The sequence below is a fragment of the Sorex fumeus genome, unplaced genomic scaffold (genome assembly GCF_029834395.1).
Source record: "Sorex fumeus unplaced genomic scaffold, SorFum_2.1 ptg000002l, whole genome shotgun sequence".
Lineage (NCBI taxonomy): Eukaryota > Metazoa > Chordata > Mammalia > Eulipotyphla > Soricidae > Sorex > Sorex fumeus.
The window spans coordinates 20008120-20031801 of record NW_026606059.1 but is presented as its reverse complement, the minus strand read 5'-3'; the positions used below and the strand labels follow the sequence as shown (position 1 = coordinate 20031801).

The following is a 23682-nucleotide window of genomic DNA, read 5'->3' as shown; positions in this document are numbered from 1 at the left end:
AAAAGCTGTCAATTAAGAACCTGGATTCGAGCTTGACTGGGGGTGGATTAAGAACCTGGATTCATTCGGGCTGGCCTGAGGGTGCGCAGGGGGCAGTGAGGAGGGGAGGAACCAATACTCAGGAGTGATGGAAGTGAGAGCTGCATCTTAGTTTTTGCTTTCGGTGGACCGTGTCATGTTTCATTAGCATATCTGTCCCTTAATCGACACCCACCGGCATCCAAAGAATAAGAGGCTGAACCTCTGAGATGGGAGAATGTGTTCATATTATTGGTACCACTTTTTCTTTTTACCTTTTGTTTTAAGATACCCATTTACAATACATTTAATCATACTTTTAAGCATACATGGTTCCAACCCCAGAGCCAAAAAAATCAACAGCCTGCCTGCCCCTCTCCATCAGTGTAGTAAGGACCCAATCCCTCCCAGGTAGACTCAGTTCTAGAGACAAAATCTCCTGTTCCGATGACTCCAGCCATGAGTTGTTCCTGTACTATGTTTCTTTATATTCCACAGATGAGAAAAACTGTTTAAAATTGATTGTGGAGGTGGTGAAATCTAAACACATATAGATGATAAAGCTTAATTCCTGAAATTCCACAAATGTGTTCATCAAGGATTAAGTTGAACATTTCTTTTTCAAAAGCTGTATCTCTTTTTCGTGGTATATGGTAATTTTTTTTTCTTTTTGGGTCACACCTGGCGATGCCCAGGGGTTACTCCTGGCTCTGCACTCAGGGATCACCCCTGGCGGTGCTCAGGGGACCATATGGGATACTGGGAATCGAACCAGGGTCGGCCACGTGCAAGGCAAACGCCCTACCCGCTGTGCTATTGCTCCAGCCCTGGTAAAGAAATTTTAAAACTAAGTATAAATAATTGTTTGCTACTGCATTTCCAAAGAACCATGACATAGTTAAATCCTACAAACATAGTAAGTTAAGTAGAGGAGAAAGAAGAATTTAAGGGAAAATCTAAATAGGTCTATAAAGGTATAAAAAATGTGTTTTCTCCTAAAAGGGAAATATAGGATTTATATTAGAAAAATTCATATAGGGGCTAGAGTGATAGTACAGTGGGTAGGGCATTTGCCTCGCATGAGGCTGACCCGGGTTCGATCCCCAGCATTCCACATGGTCCCCTGAGCACCGCCAGGAGTAATTCCTGAGTGTGAAGCCAGGAGTAACCCCTGTGTATCACCAGGTGTGACCCAAAAAGCAAAAAAAAAGAAAAGAAAAAGAAATTTTCATATAGCAGATAATCCGTAAGTGTATGTATGAAGTAAAAGATTATAATTAAAAACAAATCTCTGTAGGAGCCAGAGCAATAGTACAGCAGGTAAAGCTTTTTGCATTACACAAAGCTGGCCAGGGTTCAATCTCCAGCATCCCATATCGTCCCCAGAGCACCACCAGGAGTAATTCCTGAGTGCAAAGTCAGAAATAACTCCTGTGTGTGCCAGGTATGGCCCAAAAAATAAAACAAAACAAAACAAAAACAAATTTTTAAAATCTCTATCAATATAATAAATCATCTGAATAACATAGCACATCCAATATAAATGAAACATTAATTCGTTCTCAAAAAAGTATAAAATCCCCTAGAAGTTAGGAATAAGCTGACCTCTCTCAGTCTTGTAGAGGGCAACCATAAGTGCCAAGAGAACAACCACTAGTGCTACAACACAGTGCTATATTCAGTTCTGTAGCACTGTTGTCCTGTTGTTCATGGATTTGCTTGAACGGGCGCCAGTAACATCTCCATTGTGAGACTTGTTGTTACTGTGTTTGACATATCGAATATGCCACAGGGAGCTGGCCAGGCTCTGCCATGTGGGCGAGATACTCTCGGTAGCTTGCCGGGCTCTCCGAGAGGAGAATCGAACCAAGTCGGCCGCGTGCAAGGCAAACGCCCTAACAGCTGTGCTATGGCTTCAGCCCATAACACATTCGCACACACATATATAGACACGACGCATACTCATCACCAAAAATTATTTCCATCCATCACCATCTCTGACAACCCACCAGCTTCCTCCTTCTCTTTCAGTAAGCACTCTTTTGTTCTTGTAGTTGAAGAGTTTGTTCTACTTTGTTCATTTGTTTCTTTATCTTTCACTTGAACCAAATCATACAGCGTTTATTTCACTAAGCATGAACTCTCTCATTTCACTGAGCAAGAACCCTCTGCGTTCATCATGGTGTTGCAAATGGCCAGATTTCATCTTTCTATGGTAGAGGAGCATTTAATTCGTTAAATAAAATATGCCTCATTGTCTACAGCCACTCATGTACCTATGGGCACATAGGTTCTTTCAAAGAAATGTTTTATTGCTTTGTTTTTATATGTTTCTCCACTAGGATTATGTTTAACCTTTATATATAACTTACAGCAGAAAAAGGGAGGGGAAGAGAGAGAGAGAGAGAGAGAGAGAGAGAGAGAGATGAGAAAAAATCCATAAAACACAGTAAGTACAGCTGCCTTAATTGTGCAATGCTCACTAACGTCTGGAAATTTCAGGGCCATTCCATAAGCTTCAAATTCAGTTTGATCATTTCCAGCCCTTTTGTATCTGGCCAGGAAATAGCGGGGATATCCACCATTGCTTCCTTCTTGCATAGAATTCTCCAGAGCCATGAGCAGGGCTGGCCTGACACAGCCTCGGTGAGCTTGGCAGGGGAAACCCTTTAAAGCAATTTCTGCAGGAAACTGAGCAGGCCCTCAGGGTTGGGAATGCCAATCTCAATCTCCTGATCAAACATTCTATTATGTCTCTGAAGCACAACGTCCAAAGCATGAGGGCAATGTGTGGCCCTGAAGACCTACAAGTTATCCTGCATGATAAGTGAAGCCCAGAGGTTCTTCTGCAGTTCCTTTTGGAGTGGAGAACATCCAGCTCAATGACAGTGATTGATGGGTACCACCAAGCAGCTTCAGCAGAAGTCTGACAGAAGCTCACTCAGTCCATCTATAGAATCTGCTTATAATCTCGGGACCACTGACAGCAAAGATAGATGCTTGCTGGCCATGGCCTTGGCATCAAACATGGACTTCCTTGCAGGGAAAAAATCAGCACCTTGTTCAGGGGAGGCACTCCAGATGCAGCCACGGATGTTTCAGAAAGGATTTTTCAGGGTCCCTTCAGTCAACGAGCCAGAAAGGCATTAATGTTACAGGTCACTTAGGGTAGGGGCCTGGCTCCTATTAATTTACATTAGAGCGCTAGTGACGTAAACTCTTCATGTGCTGAAGAGATCAGACGAAAAGCATCAGCATTCCACTTGACTCCAAGCTGGCTGATTCCAAGGACCTCTTCTGGCAGATTCTAAACTATACCTCAGGCGTGGGACTTCAAGCCCCGTCAGCACCATCCTCTGGACCCTGGGCGACCAGGAAAACGTTGCCGGCTTTGTAGGCAATCTCCTCAGACCCTGGTGTGCAAGAGTGCGGCTGGCCACTGCGGCCCGGTTGGCTGGCTGGAATGCAGCTACATGTCCAAGGACCAGTTCTCTTTGGCCTTTGAGAGACCAGGCCCAGCTCTTCCCTGTGACCATCGGGGCCGTAGGCACTCCACAGCCATCTCTGGACCCAGCACCCAGACTCCAACTCCAATCACTCCCAACGCTTTCAGTTCACATTGTCCCCAGAGGGCACACCCGTACCTCGGCAGCACCAGCCTTCACCAGCCTTCACTTTCCAACCCTTTCCAACTTGAAAAAAAAAAAGACAAAGTCTGCACTAAAGGAAGCATCGAGGGGTGATGGCAAAGTGAGGAGGGCATTTGCCTTGCATGCGGCTGACCCGGGTTCGATTCCCAGCATCCCATATGGTCCCCTGAGCACCGCCAGGAATAATTTCTGAGTGCAGAGCCAGGAGTAACCCCTGGACTCATGTGCATCGCTGGTTGTGACAAGAAAGAAAGAAAGAAAGAAAGAAAGAAAGAAAGAAAGAAAGAAAGAAAGCAAGCAAGCAAGCATCGAGCTGCATTAGGAGTGGCAGGTAAAACAGGGGAACAGGTAGGAAGACAGAGACACTGAGGACTGGAGCAATAGCACAGCGGGTAGGGCATTTGCCTTGCATGCAGCCAACCCAGGTTCGATTCCCATCATCCCATATGGTCCCCCAAGCACTGCCAGGAGTAATTCCTGAGTGCATGAGCCAAGAGTAACCCCTGTGAATCACTGGGTGTGACCCAAAGAGAAAAACGGTTAAAAAATTAAAAAGAAAAGAGAGAGAATGAGAGAGGGTGGACAAAATCAAGAGGCACTTTCTATTTATTCTTTTATTCATTCCCTTTTCCAACCCTTTCCAACTTCGAAAAAAGAATTATCAAATCTGGGGCTGGAGCAATAGCACAGTGGGTAGGGCGTTTGCCTTGCACGCGGCCAACCCTGGTTCGATTCCCAGCATCCCATAAGGTCCCCTGAGCACCGCCAGGAGTAACTCCTGCATGCAGAGCCAAGAGTAACCCCTGTGCATTGCCAGGTGTGACCCAAAGAGCAAAAAAAAAAATAAAAATAAAAATAAAATGTCAAAAACTTTATTTGACTCTCTTTTTTTTAAAATGACATCTAAATTATGACACCTTAAATCCAAAAATGAGAAAAGAGTTGTAGTCTCTCTCTCTTTTTTTTCTTTTCTTTTTTTTCTTCTTTTTTTTTTTTTTTTTTTTTTTTTTTTTGCTTTTTTGGGTCACACCCGGTAATGCACAAGGGTTACTCCTGGCTCGGCACTCAGGAATTACTCCTGGCGGTGCTCGGGGGACCATATGGGATGCTGGGAATCGAACCCAGGTCAGCTGCGTACAAGGCAGATGCCCTGCCCGCTGTGCTATTGCTCCAGCCCCTGTAGTCTCTTTGTGTTTCTGCTTTGCTCAGAATTTAGAGATCCAGATAAAGCATGACTTGTTAAAATTTACTACCATTTGAAATATTTTCTGTATCTCCGAACTATTATGTGCACACCACACAAAAGAGAAAGAGAGAGCTAGGAACAGACCAACCTAAATTAGCCTTAGAATAGCAATGAAATTAATAATAAATGACTAATCTAGAAAATTCATCTTCAGGACCGCGTTTTTTAATTTTATTGGGGGGGGGAATAATACTATTAGGGAACGATATAAAGTGTATTACATCAATCTACGAAATTCTTTAAGTAAAAACAAAACCCCAAGGAAACTCTTGAGTTGCATTTTATGGCCCCCGAATGGGGAAAGATAAAAAGAGATGAAAACATAGAAAATAGGAGGGGGAAAAAAAGGGTAAGAAACGAAAGGAAGATTCAGGAAAGAATGAAGAAAAACTGAAGATGAGCTCTTGAAACCAGAACCCCAGAGAAATCAGGGTCGGGAGATGCAAGGGCACAAACTTTGCATGCGAGAGGCCCCAGGTTTGATCCCCTGACCAAACATGCCCCCACCCCCCGTGCTTGGGAGGTGCGGCCTTGGTGGTCAGCCGCAGCCCGTCACCATGCTGAGCACTGAACTACCCAGCCTAGCTGAGCAATCTCCCATCCCTGGTTAGCAGTTTCAAACCACCTGCATATGACTTAAGAGTTAAAACTGTTTGGGGTAAACCCGTGATCAAATCCCTGAGCACAGAGCCAAGAGTGATCTCTGAGCACTGCCAGGAGAGGCACGCAATTCTAAAGCACGCCCCACCTCCCCACCCCCGGCATAAAACAAAAGACGAAAGCTTTTCAACCCAAACGTGAATTGGTTTCGACTGGGGAGGGCATGTCCCAATGTCCTGTGCTACTTACTATAAAAGGATGGATGGATAGAAGAGCAACTACGGCATCGGGGACATTGGATGTTCCCAATCAGGAGTGTGGGAGGATGCCCCGGGAGCACCCGTCCACGCAGGACTACCCGCCACTGACTTCAGAAGCTCTCCGAGAATCTCCTGGGGATGTCAGCCCCTGCCGTACCACGGCAGCCCTGCGGCAGGGGTGAACCCCAGAGTGGCCTCACACACAGCAAAAAACTGTGCCCTCCCCCCCCCCCCCACACACAGCACCTTTGTTCCATGGGCATCACACATTTTTTTTTTTTGGCTTTTTGGGTCATGCCTGGTGATGCACAGGGGTTACTCCTGGCTCATGTACTCAGGAATTAATCCTGGCAGTGCTCAGTGATGCTGGGAATCGAACCCAGGTCGGCAATGCACAAGGCTAACGCCATACCCACTGTGCTATCGCTCCAGCCCCCCGGGCATCACTCCTGAGCGGCAGGGACTGCTGACTGGCATGGGCAGCTGTATGGTAGCTCTCGGCTGGCTAAGTGGACACTGAGCAGAAGCCATGCACAGGCAGATATGACTCTTCCTCTCTGCACTGGCTGGAGCAGCAGCGTAACTCATCGAGCACTGGCGTGGAATAAGTCACCGACTGGCTTACGGAGACAAGTATCTCGTCTGCATCCTCTACACACTTGGCTCTGCAGGGCAATACAGAACATGACTGTGTTCTCTGAGAATTACTCAAGTGCTGCACCATTGAGCTCAATAAATTATTGGCCATGACCAGACCAATTTCTGAGTCCATCTTACCACAAACAAAGCACCCCTGAACTGAGGAGTGAGCTGCTGTGTGACTGACTAGTGGTCAATATGTTTCAGTTTGTGGGCTGGAGCAATAGCACAGCGGGTAGGGCATTTGCCTTACACGCGGCCGACCTGAGTTTGATTCCCAGCATCCCATATGGTCCCCTGACCACCGCCGGGAGTAATTCCTGAGTGCAGAGCCAGGAGTAACCCCTGTGCATTGCCGGATATGACCCAAAAAAGCAAAAAAAAAAAAAAAAAATGTTTCAGTTTGTTCCTAAATGAGTAGGGGCAATCTGAGTAAAAAAATAAATAAATCAGCAGAAAAGGTGTCTGGAGAGTGTGTTTCACTCTCTACCAACAATCTGAAGACAGCAGCAAAGTCCAGCTGTGGCCTGCATCTCTGAAAGGAAAATCATTTCTCACAAGAGAGTGAGAACGCACAAACCCCAGCCCCACAGATGCTCTCACAAAGCACAGCGTGACTCTCACCGCCAAGTGTCACCGCCAGGCGAACCTGTGTCTCTCGTTCTCAAAAGCGCTCAAGGAAAGCAAACACGCACCAAGTGCTTTTCCTCTGCAAAGCTCGTACCCATTCAAATGAATTACAGCTTAAAGAACTGAACTCCCTGCAGGTCAAATTTGAGGATCTAGCTACTAAACTATAACTGTGCATTAAAGACACCTTAATTAAAACGCGTGCCAGATTACAAGGAGCAAATCCTGTTTATTCCGATTTGTTTCTCGCCTCTTTCATTTTACAAACAGACATGAATGTTAAACCACTTATCCAGTAGAAAGAAAGAAAGAAAGAAAGAAGGAAGGAAGGAAGGAAGGAAGGAAGGAAGGAAGGAAGGAAGGGAAAAGCAAAAAAGCACTGTCACAAATATAGGAAAGAAAGAAGGAAGGAAGGAAGGAAGGAAGGAAGGAAGGAAGGAAGGAAGGAAGGAAGGAAAAAAAGCACTGTCACTGTCACAAATGTAGCCCAAATGGTAGAGCACACACCTTACGGTGCAGGCTCTGGGTCCAATGCCCGGGCCTGCACAGCACCCACCCCCCAGGACAGACAAACGTGACCCCCTGATAAAGACGAAACATAACTCAGATAAGCAAATCAGCACCTCCTAATGAACACTGGAACTCAAAGCATTGGGAAAAGAGCCCTTGTGGGCCCAAGACAGAGTACAGAGGTGAAGGCACCTACCTTGAATGTGGCCCCAATTATATCCTCTGGCACTGCCTATGGTCCTCTGAGCACCACCAAGTGTGCCCCCCCCCCCACACACACACACAAATAGCACTGTAGCACTGTAGCACTGTCCTCCTGTTGTTCATCGATTTGCTCGAGCGGGCACCAGTAACTTCTCACAACAAATTGTGAGACCTGTTGTTACTGTTTTTGGCATATTGAATACGCCACGGGTAGCTTGCCAGGCTTTCCGAGAGGGGCGGAGGAATCGAACCTGGATCGGCCAAGTGCAAGGCAAATGCCCTACCAGCAGTGCTATCACTCCAGTCCACACACACAAATAAATAAATAAAAACAGAGAAAAAAAATCTACCCTGAAGTCCACTCTCCTTCTCCTCACCCCTTTTCTATCCACAGAACTAGCACCTTTGCATGCTGGCCATGTCTGGGTCCCCCTCATCCAAGCCAATGTCCTACAATGTCCCCTTCAGACTCCCCAGCCTGTGAGAGTCCAACTCCCTGTTTATAACTCACAGCTTCCTCTCCCTGCCCTGAGATGTTCGTACGCTACACTATGCTCCGTTCTGTTTCTTCTTTTGGTCTGGACCAGCTCCGCATCTTACTAGCTTCAAATACCATGTCCCCTAAACCTTGAGGATCCGCCCTGCATTTTCCCTTCCTGACCCCCATTTCCCTCCTGAACCTGGCCACATCCCCCATCGACCAGATCTCCAGTGCTTTTAAAACTCTGACATTCTTCCCACCGAAGGTGAAGCTTAAGTCCCGTGCACGGGAATACAGATCGGCCTGAATGACATACTTGAACCAAACGGGGACGAAGTGATAGCCCGTGACTTCCAGGCTCATTTTACTAAAGAGTCCAGAGAGCTCCCACCTGTTTCCCTCTCAGAACCCTGCACTGTGAGAAAGTGGCCGAAGCTGACAAGGAGAGAACTCTGGGCATCCCAAGGCCACTGAATCCACAGCAAAGCTGTCAGCCTAACACAAGGCTTGGCACAGGTAATGGCCATGGGCCACTTCCTCCAAGCCAGCCGTTGGTGACGGTGTCCACGCACACAGGACGGCAGTGAGGGAGGACCAGCTGGCCGGGTCTTCCCAGCTTAAACCACCTTCAGATGATCCCAGCCTCTTTCTCCGAGTAATCCCAGCGGAGACTGAGTGGAACAGAGACAAGAGTCATAGCTGCCCATAATAAAAGTCACAGTTGGGTTGTGTTTGTTTGTTTATTGAATCACCATGAGATGCAGTTACAAAGCTGTTCCTGAATGGTTTTCAGTCACATTAACGGTTCAACATCTGTCCCTTCACCAGTGTATGTTTCCTACTGCCACCAACATCCAGTTTTCCTCCCATCAACTGCCCACCCACCCCCGGTCTGCTCTATGGCAGACTCTGTCTTTGTGGTCCCCTAAGCACCACCAGGTGCCCCCAAAAGTAAATAAATAAAAACAAAGAAACAATGACAAAAAAATAACATATCTCTATGTCTCTGTCTCTCTCTGTCTCTGTGTATCTCTCTCTCTCTCTTCCATTTTGGGCATCATGTTTTTCGATACAGGCAGTGAGAGGTTATCCTGTGTATCCCTTTACCTACTTTCAGAACTCAGTTCTTGTCCAGAGTGATCATTTCCATCTCTCGTTATCACAGTGGTCTCCTCTCTGTCCTAACTTCCCCTCTCCATTTGTGGCGGGCTTCCAACCGTGAACCAATCCTCCTGGCCCTTGTTTTTACTACCCTTGGCTATTAGTCTCATACTGTGTGTGTGTGTGTGTGTGTGTGTGTGTGTGTGTGTGTGTGTTTATATCCCACAAATGAGCGGGATCATTACCTTCTACTGAACTTTCAAAAGACAGTGGGACCGAAGCCACACACACCAACCACCTACTGACCCCACTTCCTGACTGGCCCACACAAACCTCACTCAGACCTGCCGAGTGACCACCTTAAACGCCAGCCACGGGAGCTTCTGGGGATTCAAACACCCTTTTCCCCTTGACAGCCTCTGCACCTCTGCCTGTGTGGAATCTTCTTCACAACCATCCTTTCTCACCCCGCATTTCCTCTCACCACTGCTGAAAGTAGACTATAGACCAAACATGACAGCCACTCATTGCCTCTTTTGCAAACCACAACACCCAAAAGGAGAGAGAGAACAAAAGGGAATGTCCTGCCACAGAGGAAGGGTGGAATGGGGGGGGGATAGAGGGTGGGAGGGATACTGGGACCCGTGGTGGTGGAAAATTGGTACTAGTGGAGGCATGGGTATTTGATCATTGCATAATTGAAACCCAAGCACAGAAATTTGTAAGTCTACAACTGTACCTCATGGTGTCTCACTAATAAAAATTTAAAAAAAAAAAAGAACAGAAATAAAAAGTAAATTTTTTTATCTCTTTAAAAAAAAAAAAGATTCCTGCTTCACACTTGAGTCCAGTGCAGGGGTCACCACTGTGAGGGTCCTTTTCTGTGAACATGGAATTGCCCGTTCCCCCACAGTCACAGAAATGAGGTCCCCACAGCAGCCAAGCGCCAGAGAGCCTGGCCATGTGCTGGCATCTCCAGCCTGGTCTCGAGCTACCCTGGCCCACAGCTCCCTAAATAAATGAAAGGGAACCACCGGGTGACCATGTGACAGAAGCACCTACTTTTCCACTTCACAATCAGGACCTAGTGATCACATGTGCTAGCGACCTATTTTCACTCGATTTTACAAACATCTGCAATAGTATCAGAGTGGGAGAGAATCACTCCCTTGGCCAGTCCTCATAAGCAACAACTGACAAAGGTAGATTTCGAATCCAAATGTAACTGCAAGTCTTGCCATTTCATCTACCCTGAGATCCGATGGACAGTGAGTGAGGCACTCACTCACAGGAGCTACCAAGGCCTGCCGCTCTTCACTACAACACCTCTGCAAGGGAAAGAGAGACTGTGTGCAACCGTGCTCACGTATGGACACGTGCCTTCAGCCAGAAGCTGCAGATCTGTCTGCGTCAACGTATATGCACACAGGCCCGAGAGACAGGACAGCAGGTAAAGCCCTTGTCCTGCACATGGCTGACCTGGATTTGCGCCCCCAAACACCAGCAGGAGTGACTGCAGAGCACCACAATGAGGCCCCAAAACCAAAAGGTATGGATGTACCCTCTGTGCGTGCAGAGAGAGAGACAGAGACAGAGACAGAGAGACAGGGAGAGAAGAGATGTGACTCGGCAGTGGAGTAACTAACTGCCTTGGATCTGTGAAGCCGAGTGTGACCCACAACAACAACCACCACACACACACACACACACACACACACACACACACACACACACACACCCCTAGGAGCCCCAGGGAAAGTTATTCATCCCTCACTGTTTCTTTATTGGGAATGCAGGAACATTGCGAGTCTCATTGACAGGGCTTCCGAGAAGATTTTCAAAACTGAAACACAAAAAGCCACGGAGAGCAGAAACTGGCACAGAGCTAACAACATTCGACACACGTGTTGTTGCTAGTATGAGTAAGAACAATAGCGGTAGTCCAGAGGCCCACAGAAAGTCCAGCTGGAAACTTGAAGCAGCTGTGATGAGTACTAAAGGCAGGCCCTACAGCAAAGTGTTTTGCTCTAATTTGGTTTTGTTTCTTTGTTTGTTTGTTTTTTTTGTTTTTTGCTTTTTGGGTCACACCTGGGGATGCTCAGGGGTCATTCCTGGCTCTGCAATCAGGAATTATTCCTGGTGGTGCTGGGGGACCATATGGGATTCTGGGAATCGAACCCAGGTCGGCCTCGTGCAAGGCAAATGCCCTATCCATTGTGCTTCGCTCTAATTTATTAGGAGAAAATCATTGCTGGAAAGTCAGTAGTGTTACAAGCCCTGTCACGTGCTCAGCCACGGGGCAGAGACAGTGGAGTGGGCTGGAGCATGAGTTCCATCCTTGGTACCGAGGGGCCTGCAAGCATCGGGGCCACAGCCCCATCAACGGAGCTGAGAACAGTCCCGAGCACCCTGGGATGTGGCCCAAAAACTCTTCCTGGAAATGTGCTTTGAAGTGAAATACCATTTTGTTGGATTGACTTTAATCATATATCAAACTACAAATATATTTAGAACAAATTTCTTGTGTTCCTGCCAAGCCTGTGTCTTTCCCTAATTCTGAGCTTCTACTAAATCGGATCGATCCTCCTTGCTAGAAATCTTTCCGACTGATGTATGTGTATATGCATTTATATACATACTTTCACACACATATACGTATGTGTATGTGTGTGTGTATATACACACATGCTTGGTTTATATATTACATATATATGTATTTATATACACACGCATACATACACACAAACACACACACACACACATATGCTTTATCACAGCCAGCAGTGCTCAGGGAAACACTCCTGGCAGTGCTCATGGCGCCATATGCAGTGAACTCCCTCTTGCCGAACTCTCTCTCTGCTATAGCTCATATATGTACGGATACTTCCTATAGACACACATCACCTAGCTGAGCACTAGGACACAACACAAAAAAGCCTCCATTCTAGGGACACTACTCTGGCCATGTACAGGCCATGAGATTAAAAAAAAATATGACTTTTTTTTCCTACAACCCTAAGATTGCATCATTTTTTTTTTTTTTACACTAAATGCCTTCACCAAACTTCAGCATCCAAAGACGAATGTCTGGCAAGTAAATTCCTAATCCCAAGCTTTATCAAGGTCACATTACACAGAATGTTTTAAAACCAACAGGAACTTTGCATAGCTATAGTGCACACTGCCGGTGCCCCTCCAGAGACCGCTACTGAGTACTTACGACAAAGTGTCTACAGAGAAAAGGCAGTTGGAGACCCAGCAAGGAAGGAAGCAAGGAAAACTGCTCAGCACACAGCCAGTTACTCCCCAAAATGACATCTAAGAAAGAGCTGCTTTGAATGCTGTATGTGTTAATAGAACTTATTGCAACAGCAAAAAAAAAAAAAAAAAGCTCAAACATAACCAAAGTGAAAATTAAAAAATCTCCAAATCTTTTATTTTTTAATTGAACCACAGTGAGACACACAGTTATAAGTCCGTTATTGGGTTTCAGTCATAAAATGTCCCAACACTCGTCCCTTCACCAGTATGTTTCCTACCACCAATGTCCCCAGATTTCCTCTTGACCCCCCATCTCTATGGCAGGCACTTTTCTTCTCTCTCTCTCTCTCTCTCTCTCTCTCTCTCTCTCTCTCTCTTTCTCTTTTTTTTTGCATTATGGTTTTCAAAACAGATACTGAAAGGTTATCATATATATATAACTTTACCTACCTTCAATACTCAGTTCTTGTCCAGAGTGATCATTTTCAACTATTTTTGTTCACACTGGTCCCTTCTCTATCCTAATACCCTCCCCCTCCCCCACCCCACTTGTGGCAAGCTTCCAATCATTGACCAAAATCCTTTCAATATCTGCACCAAAGATTAAATGCGGAAAGGAGAAGGGAAAAGACATCTTAGTATACCAAATAAAAAAGGGTGATAAACTGTACTGTAAACTATAATGCCCAGAAGGAAAGAGAGAGAGAGAGAGTAAGAGAGAGAATGAGAGAGAGGAAGAAAAGCACCTGCCACAGAGGCAGGCTTAGCAAGGAGAGGGTTGGCCGAAGGGTAACTGGGGACACTGGTGGTGGAAAATGTACACTGGTGAAAGGACGGATGTTGGAACATTGTATGACTGAAACTTAATCATGATCTAGTTTGTAACTGCATATCTCAAAATGATTCAATTAAAAAATTAAATGATTTTAAAAAAGAAAAAGGTGGGTAACAATGAATCTGAAGACGAAATGTAAATGATGGCTAACATCCAGAGCCTCTCTTGTTTATGAATATCTATTGAAAGAGTCGAGTCTTTTCCACTATAAACCTTAGCTTTGTCTTCCCTTAAGACAATGACATCTTCAGAGCAAAGAAAACAACAGCAAGCAGTAACGTGCAGCAGGGGAGGACGTTTCTGCAAACCACCCTTTTCATAATGGTCTTCTGTCCAGAATGCAGAGCCTCGCTTCTTAAATTGTGGGCGACAACACCATAAGGGGGCTCGTATGAATATGATGGAGGGGAGTGTCACAAAAAATCTGGACACAGAAAAGTTTCCTAAACATCACCAAAAAGCAATTCAAAAGCAAACGCATATTCAGTCTGCTTCTGTTCTCTCTCGCCCGTGCTGTCTTCCCCGCGGAAAGGGGTCATGAGTGGAAAAACTCTCAGAGGCCCTGAAATAAAGAATGCCTACAACTTGCCAAAAAGGTAATCCAATCGAGAATAAAGGACTGGGGGTTTTTAGTTGGGGTTTGGCTTGGTTTGGTTTTAGAGGCACACTGGACTGTGTTCAAGGCTCGTCTTGGCTGGATGTCAGGTTTGCTGTGTGCAAGGCAAGCGCCCTACCGGCTGTACTACCTATCTGGCCTAAAAACAAAAGACTTGAAGAGACACATTTGCAAAGAAACGATCATTTCCAATGAGGCTAGTGGGACCATATGGTACCAGGTACAACTCCCGCAAGCGAGTATGTGCTCTCTCCCCATACCAGGAAGTCTATCTTTAAACAATTTCTCTTAAGAGTATGGGCTGGAGTGATAGCACAGTGAGTAGGGCATTTGCCTTGCAACGGGGGCGACCTGGGTTCAATTCCCAGCATCCCATATGGTTCCCCCGAGTACCACCTGGAGTAATTCCTGAGTGCAAGAGCCAGGAGTAACCCCTGAGCATCGCTGGGTATGACACCCCTCCCCCCCCAAAAAAAAGCATAAAATCGGCAGTGTATTTTACAGGTGAAAGTTAAGAGTTAAACAATCTATAGTGCTGGTTTCTTTTCTTAAACATATCTATTATCAACTTAAATAAGTGTGAAAATATACATACATACACAGAATGGCAATGAATAGAGAACAACCTGTCAATCCATGGTTGCTTTGCCACTCGACACAGGAACTGGAGGAAGATTTACATTCTGGCACCTTTTACCCATTTTGAATTTAGTATCATGTGCATTGTCTGGTAAAACCAGATGAAATAATATTAGTGGAGTGGCTTTTTATGTATATATTTATTTGGGGGACCATGCCCAGCTGTGCTCAGGGCTTACTTCTGGAAGTGTCGGGGATTAAACATGCATCGACCACATGCAAGGCCAGCACCTTGCCCTCTGTTCTCTCAAACCCGATGATATACACTAAAAAATATACGGGACTGTTGGTTTTTTTTAAGGGATGTTATCAAGCGAAATGTTCAACTAGAGGCAGTGTGTGATCTGCTTGAAAGAAGACATCTATGGAGGGTAATACACCAGCCAGTGACTTTTAAAGGCAAGATGATAAATGATTTTTTTTTGTTGTTGTTTTGGGTTTTTTTGACATGGTCGACCCGAGTTCGATTCCTCCGCCCCTCTCGGAGAGCCCGGCAAGCTACCGAGAGTATCTCGCCCACACGGCAAGGCCTGGCAAGCTCCCCGTGACGTATTCGATATGCCAAACACAGTAACAACAAAGTCTCCAATGGAGACGTTACTGGGCCCGCTCGAGCAAATCGACGATCAACGGGAGGGCCTTTACTTTTTTTTTTTTTTTTTTTTTGCTTTTTGGGTCACACCCAGCGATGCACAGGGGTTACTCCTGGTTCTGCACTCAGGAGTTACTCCTGGCAGTGCTCGGGGGACAATATGGGATGCTGGGAATCGAACCTGGGTTGGCTATGTGCAAGGCAGACGTCCTACCTGCTGTGCTATCGCTCCAGCCCCAGGATGGTAAATGATTTTAAACTACATTTCTACATCTACATTTCTGGTGTTTGCTTTTTATTTATTTATTAATTTATTTATTTTTAGCAAACAACTACTCCTGGTAGCAAAAATATTCTGAATTTTTTTTTTTAAACAACCACCACTAAACATTTAGATTCCTGAACCCTCGACACTGATAAGATTACTACTGCAGGACAGCCAGTAGCCGTCCAACTCCAATAAAACTTGGAAGAGTCAAGATTTTCGACCGCAGTCAGCAACTGAAACAGAAACAAGCCCAGAAGGAAAACAGAATCTTCGCCTACAACAACATCAGCAGCGGCCACAGAAGTTCTGGGGATGGGAGTGTTCCTTCTGGCTTGGAACTCGCTCTATTTGTTTCCATCATCGGCGGAGATTATTATTCCCTTTTGCCATCTTGCTCATAAAGGCTCCTCCTACCACTCAGCTTCTCCCCTGGGGCCAGGGCAAGTGGCTGGCTGGCGTAAAATCAATGCAGGAAGTGTACGTGAGCCAACAAAGCCCTGTGCAGCATATGGAAGGCAAGTCTTGACCACAGAAACCAAGAAACCCGGGCCTCGCACAGAGATTCACGCCGACCCTCACAGCGGCTATCTGCAGTGATGACATAATGACAGTAATGACATCTCAAACTTAAAACTTAACTACAATGCTAAAAATCACAGCAAAATTATTGGTTTTTCTCAACTTCCTCCCTATCCTGCTATTTGGTTTTACTTTTTTTTTGGGGGGGGGGGTGTCACACCCAGTAATGCTCAGGGGGGTTACTCCTACCCCCAATGCTTTTCTTTTTTTTTTTTTTTTTTTTTTTTTTTTTTGCTTTTTGGGCTACACCCGGCAATGCACAGGGGTTACTTCTGGCTCTGCCCTCAGGAACTACCCTTGGCGGTGCTCAGAGGGTCATATGGGATGCTGGGAATCGAACCCGGGTTGGCCGCGTGCAAGGCAAACTCCCTACCCGCTGTGCTATTGCTTCAGCCCCTCTCCCTGCTTTTTTGATGGGATTTAAAAAAAAAATTAAAATTAAATCCAGTAAAATGTTTGGTGGCTAGGTGACCAATTTCAATCTAAAAGTGCTACTACAAATTATTATAAACATTAGTGAGTATTCCTAGTATAAATATTTACTCAGCCTCCCAGACAGCAGTCAGATTTTCTACACAATCCATGCTCTATTTAGCAAGCCCTGCTGCAATCAATTTCAAAGAGAAATACCACCCGCTATTTCTGGGTTTCACAGAGAGGAACCTCTTGGGAGGTGCTAGGAGGTTTAAGGTAAATTTCCATTCACTTGACAGGGACTGAACTCTCAATATAAGCCGAATATTTTGGGTAAATTCTGGTTACCGAAGATGGAGGAGAAAAAGTTGGATCTAATACTAAAAAGCAGAATACACGATTTAAAATAGAAAAACTGCACATTTGACTTTATCACTGTTAAATAAAATTGGTAGCAGGGCATCTACTTTGACAACTTCATAGGAAGGAAGTTGAACAAGAAAGGAAGTTGAAAGAGAAAGAGAAAAGAGCATTAACAAGCCATAATATTGCGTGTATTTTTCCCCCTAAAGGGAGAGCCGAATGCCACAAACTCCACATGTATTTAAAGGTCAAGGTAAATCCTAAAATGTTCTGATCGGGTTTTAAATTTTCACAAAAATTCGAAGGGATAATCATAGTTCTCACAATCTCTCAGTCAGCACAGTTAGCTAAAGAACTTGCCTGTTCACAGTGGCAGCTTCCTCCTTTTTCACCTTAAACCTGGAATTTTACTGTGGATTGCCTGCAAATTGAACCAGTCTCTCTTGCTCCTTCAAATGTAGCTGTCATCTCGCTGGTAAATTTAGCCTCGGTGTCCAACAAAACAACTTTATCAGCAACTTTCTCCACCTCAGCACAGATTTTTGATTCTTGGAAATACAAAGGGGCCAAAAAAAAAAAAAAAAAAAGAACAGGAAGAAGAAACTAGCTAGGAGGGGCCTCAGAGAAACAGCTGAAAGGGAAAATTGAAGGCAATTTCCCCTTTCACTGGAGAGCCCGGCAAGCTACCGAGAGTATTCGATATGCCAGACACAGTAACAACAAAGTCTCCAATGGAGACGTTACTGGGCCCGCTCGAGCAAATCGACGATCAACGGGAGGGCCTTTACCTTTACCTTTACTGTAGGCAGTCAACAAACATTTCCAAGGATCTACTAAGTGCCTGGAACATTAAAGATGAAAAGGTAAAAGCCCTGAGCAGATGGAGGCAGAAATATGAGAAACTGCCACGTGGCTTTAACACACCCAAACAATGGGCCAGCTGATGCCCAGGCAGGAGGCTGGTTTCACCCTCAGCAGTTCCAACTGCCTTTGCCCTTGCAAAAATGATCAAAAAGGAAGACTAAGGCACCGGGTAAATACCTTGACTGCAAAGAAGAAGGAAAAACAAAAACAACAACAACAGCAGCAGCAGAATGAAAGAAACAAACTAAAACAAACAAACAAAGAGCCTCTTCTCATAAACCAGAGAATTAATCAAACAAGTCTTGGTTGAGAAACCACCCAAACTAGTCCTACACAACTGCACAAAGAACATGAGCAAGTTGGAAGGCACGAAAAACAGACTCTCTTTACCAGCCAAGCTCCAATGCAAACTGTAATAAAATGAGTCACGCCATTCACCTAAGTCAAATAAACTACTGGATCTAGTTTGACAAGAAACCTGTATTCTGAAAACCTAACTCAGAGGCTGATGTTAAGCACTATCACTGAAAAATACAAGCAAATACACATGCTCACAAATTTGATAGTTCCCTACAAGCCCCCCCCCCCCTTTTAATTAACCTAGACAGAATAAAGCTCAGTTACATGGGTCTCTGGAAAAGGGCATAGGCCTTTTCCTCCAAACATTATATACCCGTGACCAGCTTTCTGACTCAAAACATATTAGCATCTCCCATGCACTTGTAAAATCATCACCCAACTGCGGACACAATGAAATTTATGCTCCAATCTTCAGTTTAAAATCTACCCATCTAAAGGTGTAATTCAGCAGCCAAGTGCTTGTCTTGCCCGGTCAGATCCCCAGCACCACACAAAAACAGTTCAAAATTGAGACAATATGAGGATCTGTGTACCTAAATAAATGTACATGGATAATGTACCTTCTGTGCTTGGAATTAACTATCTATTGCCACATTGTTTACCATCTAACAACATAAATGCTCACATAATAAGTCAGATTAATGTTGAGAAGTGGGGAGAAATGGAAGGTTGGAAGGCTCCAAAGGGAATTCTTAAAATTTAAAAAAGAGAGAGAGAGAGAGAGAGAGAGAGAGAGAGAGAGAGCCCGCTCAAAGTTTGGCTTAGCACATGCTTTGGATCCTGGTTGGATCCTAAGAGGGCTTGGTCCCTGCAACAGAGCCAGCAGTAGCTGGGTGTGGCAATAAATAAATAAATAAATAAATAATTACCTTATCAAAAGTAAAGCACAAAATGCGATTCTGCTTAGGCAAAAACTCATATGCATGAAGATAAGTAAAAACAGAAGAAACTCATGCTTCAATTTTTTTTTTCCAAAAAAATCCTTATCCCCTCTCTCAATAAAACGGATTAAATGTTACTGGTAGGGTTTCCACCACCACCAACACCACCCCCACCCTTCCCATTTGTTTATCTCTAAAACCATGCCCCACGATCTACGTTTAGGATGACTGGCTTATCACCAGCAAGTATCTTCTGGGATGCCACAATCTCTATCTAAAGCCATGCTCGAGCCATGCCTCACTCCCATCACCCTTCCATCATCCAGGCAATTTCCCTTGAGCCCATATTCTCAGAAAGAAACGGTTCCAGATCTAAAGCAAGTAGACGAGGGCTGAATGTTGGGGGGTCTGGGGGTGAGGACGGGGGGGGGGGGGGGGGAAGGTGATCACGTTTTCAGTGGATGGGTAAAAATAAGTGGCTGACTATAAAAATCTTCCTCCCCACCCTGCGCCCGGGGCCAAATCTCAAACATACCCCCAGGCAGGGATTCCCCCCCACCCCACCCCGCGCGTTGGGCTCAGCATCTGTAATGCTCCCCGCGCGGGTGGACCGCGTCCCAGACCCCCACGCACCCCCCACCCCACCCCTGCTGCCCGGGAAGCGGGGAGAGCATCCCGGGAGAAGAACGGATGCCCGGTGCCCCCCGCGGGTCGGTTCCCCGCGTTTCAGGCCCGCGTTCCTCCCCCCACCGATCGCTCGGGACCACGGGTTCCCGGGCCGGCGACCGCGTCCATCCGTCCGTCCGTCTGTCCGTCCTCCGCTGCTGCCCCCCCTACCCCCTCGGCCCGGGCGCACCTGCCGCCCCCGCCGCCCCGCCGCGCCGCCCCGCGCTCACCTGGCTCGCCGCGGTCCATGGTCCCGCCGGCCCCGCCGCCCGCGCCCGCCGCGCTCCGCCGCCCGCACCCGCGCCCGCCGGCTCCGCCCGCGCGGCCCGCCCGGCCCCCCGCGCCGCCCGGGGCGTCACCCAACCACCTGACCCGGCCGACCGGTGCGCTCCGCCACGTCGGCGCGGCCAGGAAGTGGCGGTCCCTTGGGCGCCGTGCGTCGCCGCGGGGTCCCGAGAGGAGCAGCCCGGGGTGAGGGGTGCCCCGGGGCGCGGCCCCTCTGCGCCCCTGGCCACGCCCGGGGGACGGGGGAGGGGAGGGATGTGCAGACGACACGGCCCCCGGCCCCTCCCGCGCCTTCTCGCCTCCTGCCCCCCGCACGACCCCCTGCGGGATCTGCAGTATCTGGGTCACGGGCAAAAAATAATAATAATAATAATAATAATAATAATAAACCAGAAATACACAGCGAAATAACAAAGCGGAGATGGCAGGGAATCGCACGGTGAAACCAGCAAAAGGCCGCCCTGGTCCGGGCAGATTAGGCAGTTTCATGGGGGAAAAAAAAAAAAAAGGCAGAGGAGTGCCCCCCCCTCTCTCACCCCGCTGCTGCTACAACGCGGTCCTCATCCAGTGAAAGATTTGAAGTGCAAGGAAATAAGTTCATCAAAAGGCACAGTTGTCACAGCCTTTTTTTAATGATTAATTTTGATTGAAAACACCGTGATTTACAAAATTGTTCATTAGTGGTTTCCAGCACTTAGAGAAGTCCAACACCACCGGTGTGACCTTCCCTCCACCAATGTCCCCAGATTCCCTCCTCAAAACGGCCTGTCCACTCACGAGGCTCTTCAGAAATATTTTTTTTTTAACTTCCCCTCCCTGCTTTTGGTTCTCATCAGCTGTGCTCAGGGCTTGCTCCTGGTTGTATTCAGGGATTCCTTGTTCCAGGATCAGACAACTGCCTTAACTCACTGTGTTATTTCTCTGGCCCCAGAAGTAACATTTCGAGGTTTCATGTTCATTCATCGATCAATTTAGAGTTTTAAGTTACTGTGCTAATATCTTTTGTATTGGTTTTATCCTGGGTTCCTCCTGGCTCAGTGCTCTTGAGTTCTCACAGTGGTACTCCCGGGACATGCTGGGAGGGAATGGGACCACCAGCATGGAAATCATGCAGTCAGCCCATTGAGCTATATGTCTCCAGCCCAAAGTTTTTAATTCGTCGTGGTCCACTCTTTCTTCAATGTATTTTGCTCATCCTCATCCAAAGCCCCATTGATTATTATCACCCTAAAAGGTATGAGCTGTCACATTTCATAGCCATCTGAGCCTGCAAATGAAACAAGGTGCTTTTTGTGTCTCCTGAAGATTGAAATTTGCCGAGTTCTACAGTAGCCTGTATTCACTAAGCTTCTATCAATGGTTGGTTTGTTACCTGTGTGCTAATCTAACCCAGGCGAGGGAGGCATGTGCTCTACTGCTCAATCATCCCACCAAATGAGGCTTTAGATGACCGGAAGCTGGGCGGGAGAGATAGAACGGGGGTTAAGGCGTTTGCCTTGCATGTGGTTGACCCAGTTCAATCCCCAACACCTCCTATGGTCCCCTGAGCATACCCAGGAGTGATTAACTGAGCACAGAGCCAGGAGTAAACCCTGAGAATCCCAGATACAACCTTTAAACCCCAAAATTTTTCATTAACAAAATCTGACAAACCCCATGTTTTCTATCTCTATTCCACTGCATGTTATGTAAATGTAGCTCCTTCCCACCTGCAATCTCCAGGTCTTCTCTGTGAAGTTTATGCCATTTACCCCAGTAAGATGGCATTGTTCATCCTCTTGCAGTTCTCCTAGCTCCTCTCCTACTGCAACCACCCTTGGCTCTCATCACCCCAAGCAGCATCCTCCAGCTACAGGCATATTATTCACAGCTGTTAGGTAGCTCCCCTCCGTGAGGGGAGTTTTGGCCGTCTTTTCAGAACTCTTTAGTCACATCATCACTTATTTAATATTTTAAGTTTTGCTTTCAGATAGTTACATTTTAAAATGCAGTATACTACAGCTACTTACAGTCTGGTGTTTGTAACGAAAAGACGTAATGAGGCCTAAGAGATAGCACAATGGGTAAGGCGCTTGCCATGCATGTGACCAACCTGGGTTCCATCCCCAGCACAATATATAGTCCCCTGAGCACTATCAGGAGTGATCCCTGAGCACAGGGCTAGGAGTACGTCAGTGGGTCTGGTCCCAAAACCAAAAAGAAAAGACAGAATGGTAGTAAGTTCTCCAAGGTGGCAAAGAAATTCTGATCAGCTCTTGCTTAAATATATGGGGTCACCTGGAAGAGTTTCTCAATGTATGGGCTCATTAATAAATAACGCTTGAGAATAAATGTTGGTTTAAAATATTAAGTCTACTATACTTGCTGTATTTTTTAGCTTGTTTTAGAATGATGAATTTGATTGTTATAGATTTTGGATGGGGAAAATGCCTTGTAATTTTTTTTTAGCGTTTCTATGCTTGTCCACTTCTGTGGTAGAGATGGCTGATTGCGTAGCCAATATCTAGCTTTCCTATTTCTTTCCTAAACGATGCCAAGTATTGCTCGGGGTAAAACTGGATCTAGCTGAGTCCCTCACAGCTGGTGGTAGCTCTCTGACACATTAAAGACAAATGAGATAAGAGCAAGGTTGGCTAGTTGGAACCTCCAAGCGATCCTTAAAAAAAATAAAAAGAAATGAAAAACTTAGCAACACAATTTCACTTTCTCCCTTCCTGTTTCTGTCTAGAGCAACAGTCATCCTCTGGCAGCCTGGAGAAGAAAGCCACCAGTCCCCCAGGCAGGGCAGAGAGGCAGATAGACCTGGGTCTTCACTATCTCACTTTTTAAGCCTCAGTAGTTGACTTCCTGTTACCAATTGTAATTGATATAACAAGGTTCACTCTGGAAGATGCTAGATTAACTTTGCAAATAATAACAGGGATTTCTTTTAAGGTTATATATTTTTTAATTTTTATTAGTGAAACACCATGAGGTACAATTGTAGACTTACAAATTCTTGTGCTTGGGTTTCGGTTATACAATGATCGAGTACCCATCCCTCCACCAGTGCCCATTCTCTATCATTTACATTTTTTTTTAAATTTTTGTTAGTGAAACACCATGAGGTACAGTTGTAGACTTACAAATTTTTGTGCTTGGGTTTCAGTTATACAATGATCGAGTACTCATCCCTCCACCAGTGCCCATCCTCCACCACCACGGGTCCCAGCATCCCTCCCACCCCTCATCCCCCCATCCCACCCTGCCTCTGTGGCAGGGTATTCCCTTTTGTTCTCTCTCTCCTTTTGGGTGTTGTGGTTTGCAAAAGAGGCATTGAGGGCAATCATGTTTGGTCTGTAGCCTACTTTCAGCATGCTTCTCCCATCCTGGAGGCCAACACGCTTTATTTGGTGCTCCTTTTTCTATCTGAGCTCCCTTTTCCCCTAGAGTGTGTGGCTGGCCTCCAAGCCATGGGGCAAATCTCCTGGTACTAATCTCGGTCACTCTTTTCTTTTACCAAATACCCATGAGCTGGTGATCACTCATCTCATGAAGAACTCTCTGCCGGGAAAAGCGTGTGAATTTTCTAAGTCCTCTTTGGTCTCCAGTTTGGTCTGGTGTGTGCCTCAAACTGGAACGCTGAGCCCCAGGACTCGTTTCTGTACCGCCTTCCCCATCAAGCATCCTTTAGCCAGACACTGTGTTTGTGTTGCCCTTAAAATAATAATGCTGGGGGGA

The 23682-nt window shown here is 46.1% G+C and overlaps 1 protein-coding gene across 5 annotated transcripts in view; it reads right to left on the bottom strand.

Annotated features, from left to right (window-relative positions):
* TPD52 (tumor protein D52) overlaps positions 1–19994 on the bottom strand; it is a 118257-nt gene extending 98263 nt beyond the window's left edge. For all 5 annotated transcript variants that reach the window (XM_056110499.1, XM_056110506.1, XM_056110514.1 and 2 more), the window contains exon 1: positions 19908–19994. In XM_056110499.1, coding sequence (XP_055966474.1) covers positions 19908–19926 — 19 coding nt within the window. In that variant the 5' untranslated portion in view covers positions 19927–19994. The remainder of the gene's footprint in view (positions 1–19907) is intronic.
* Positions 19995–23682: the final 3688 nt, after the last annotated feature.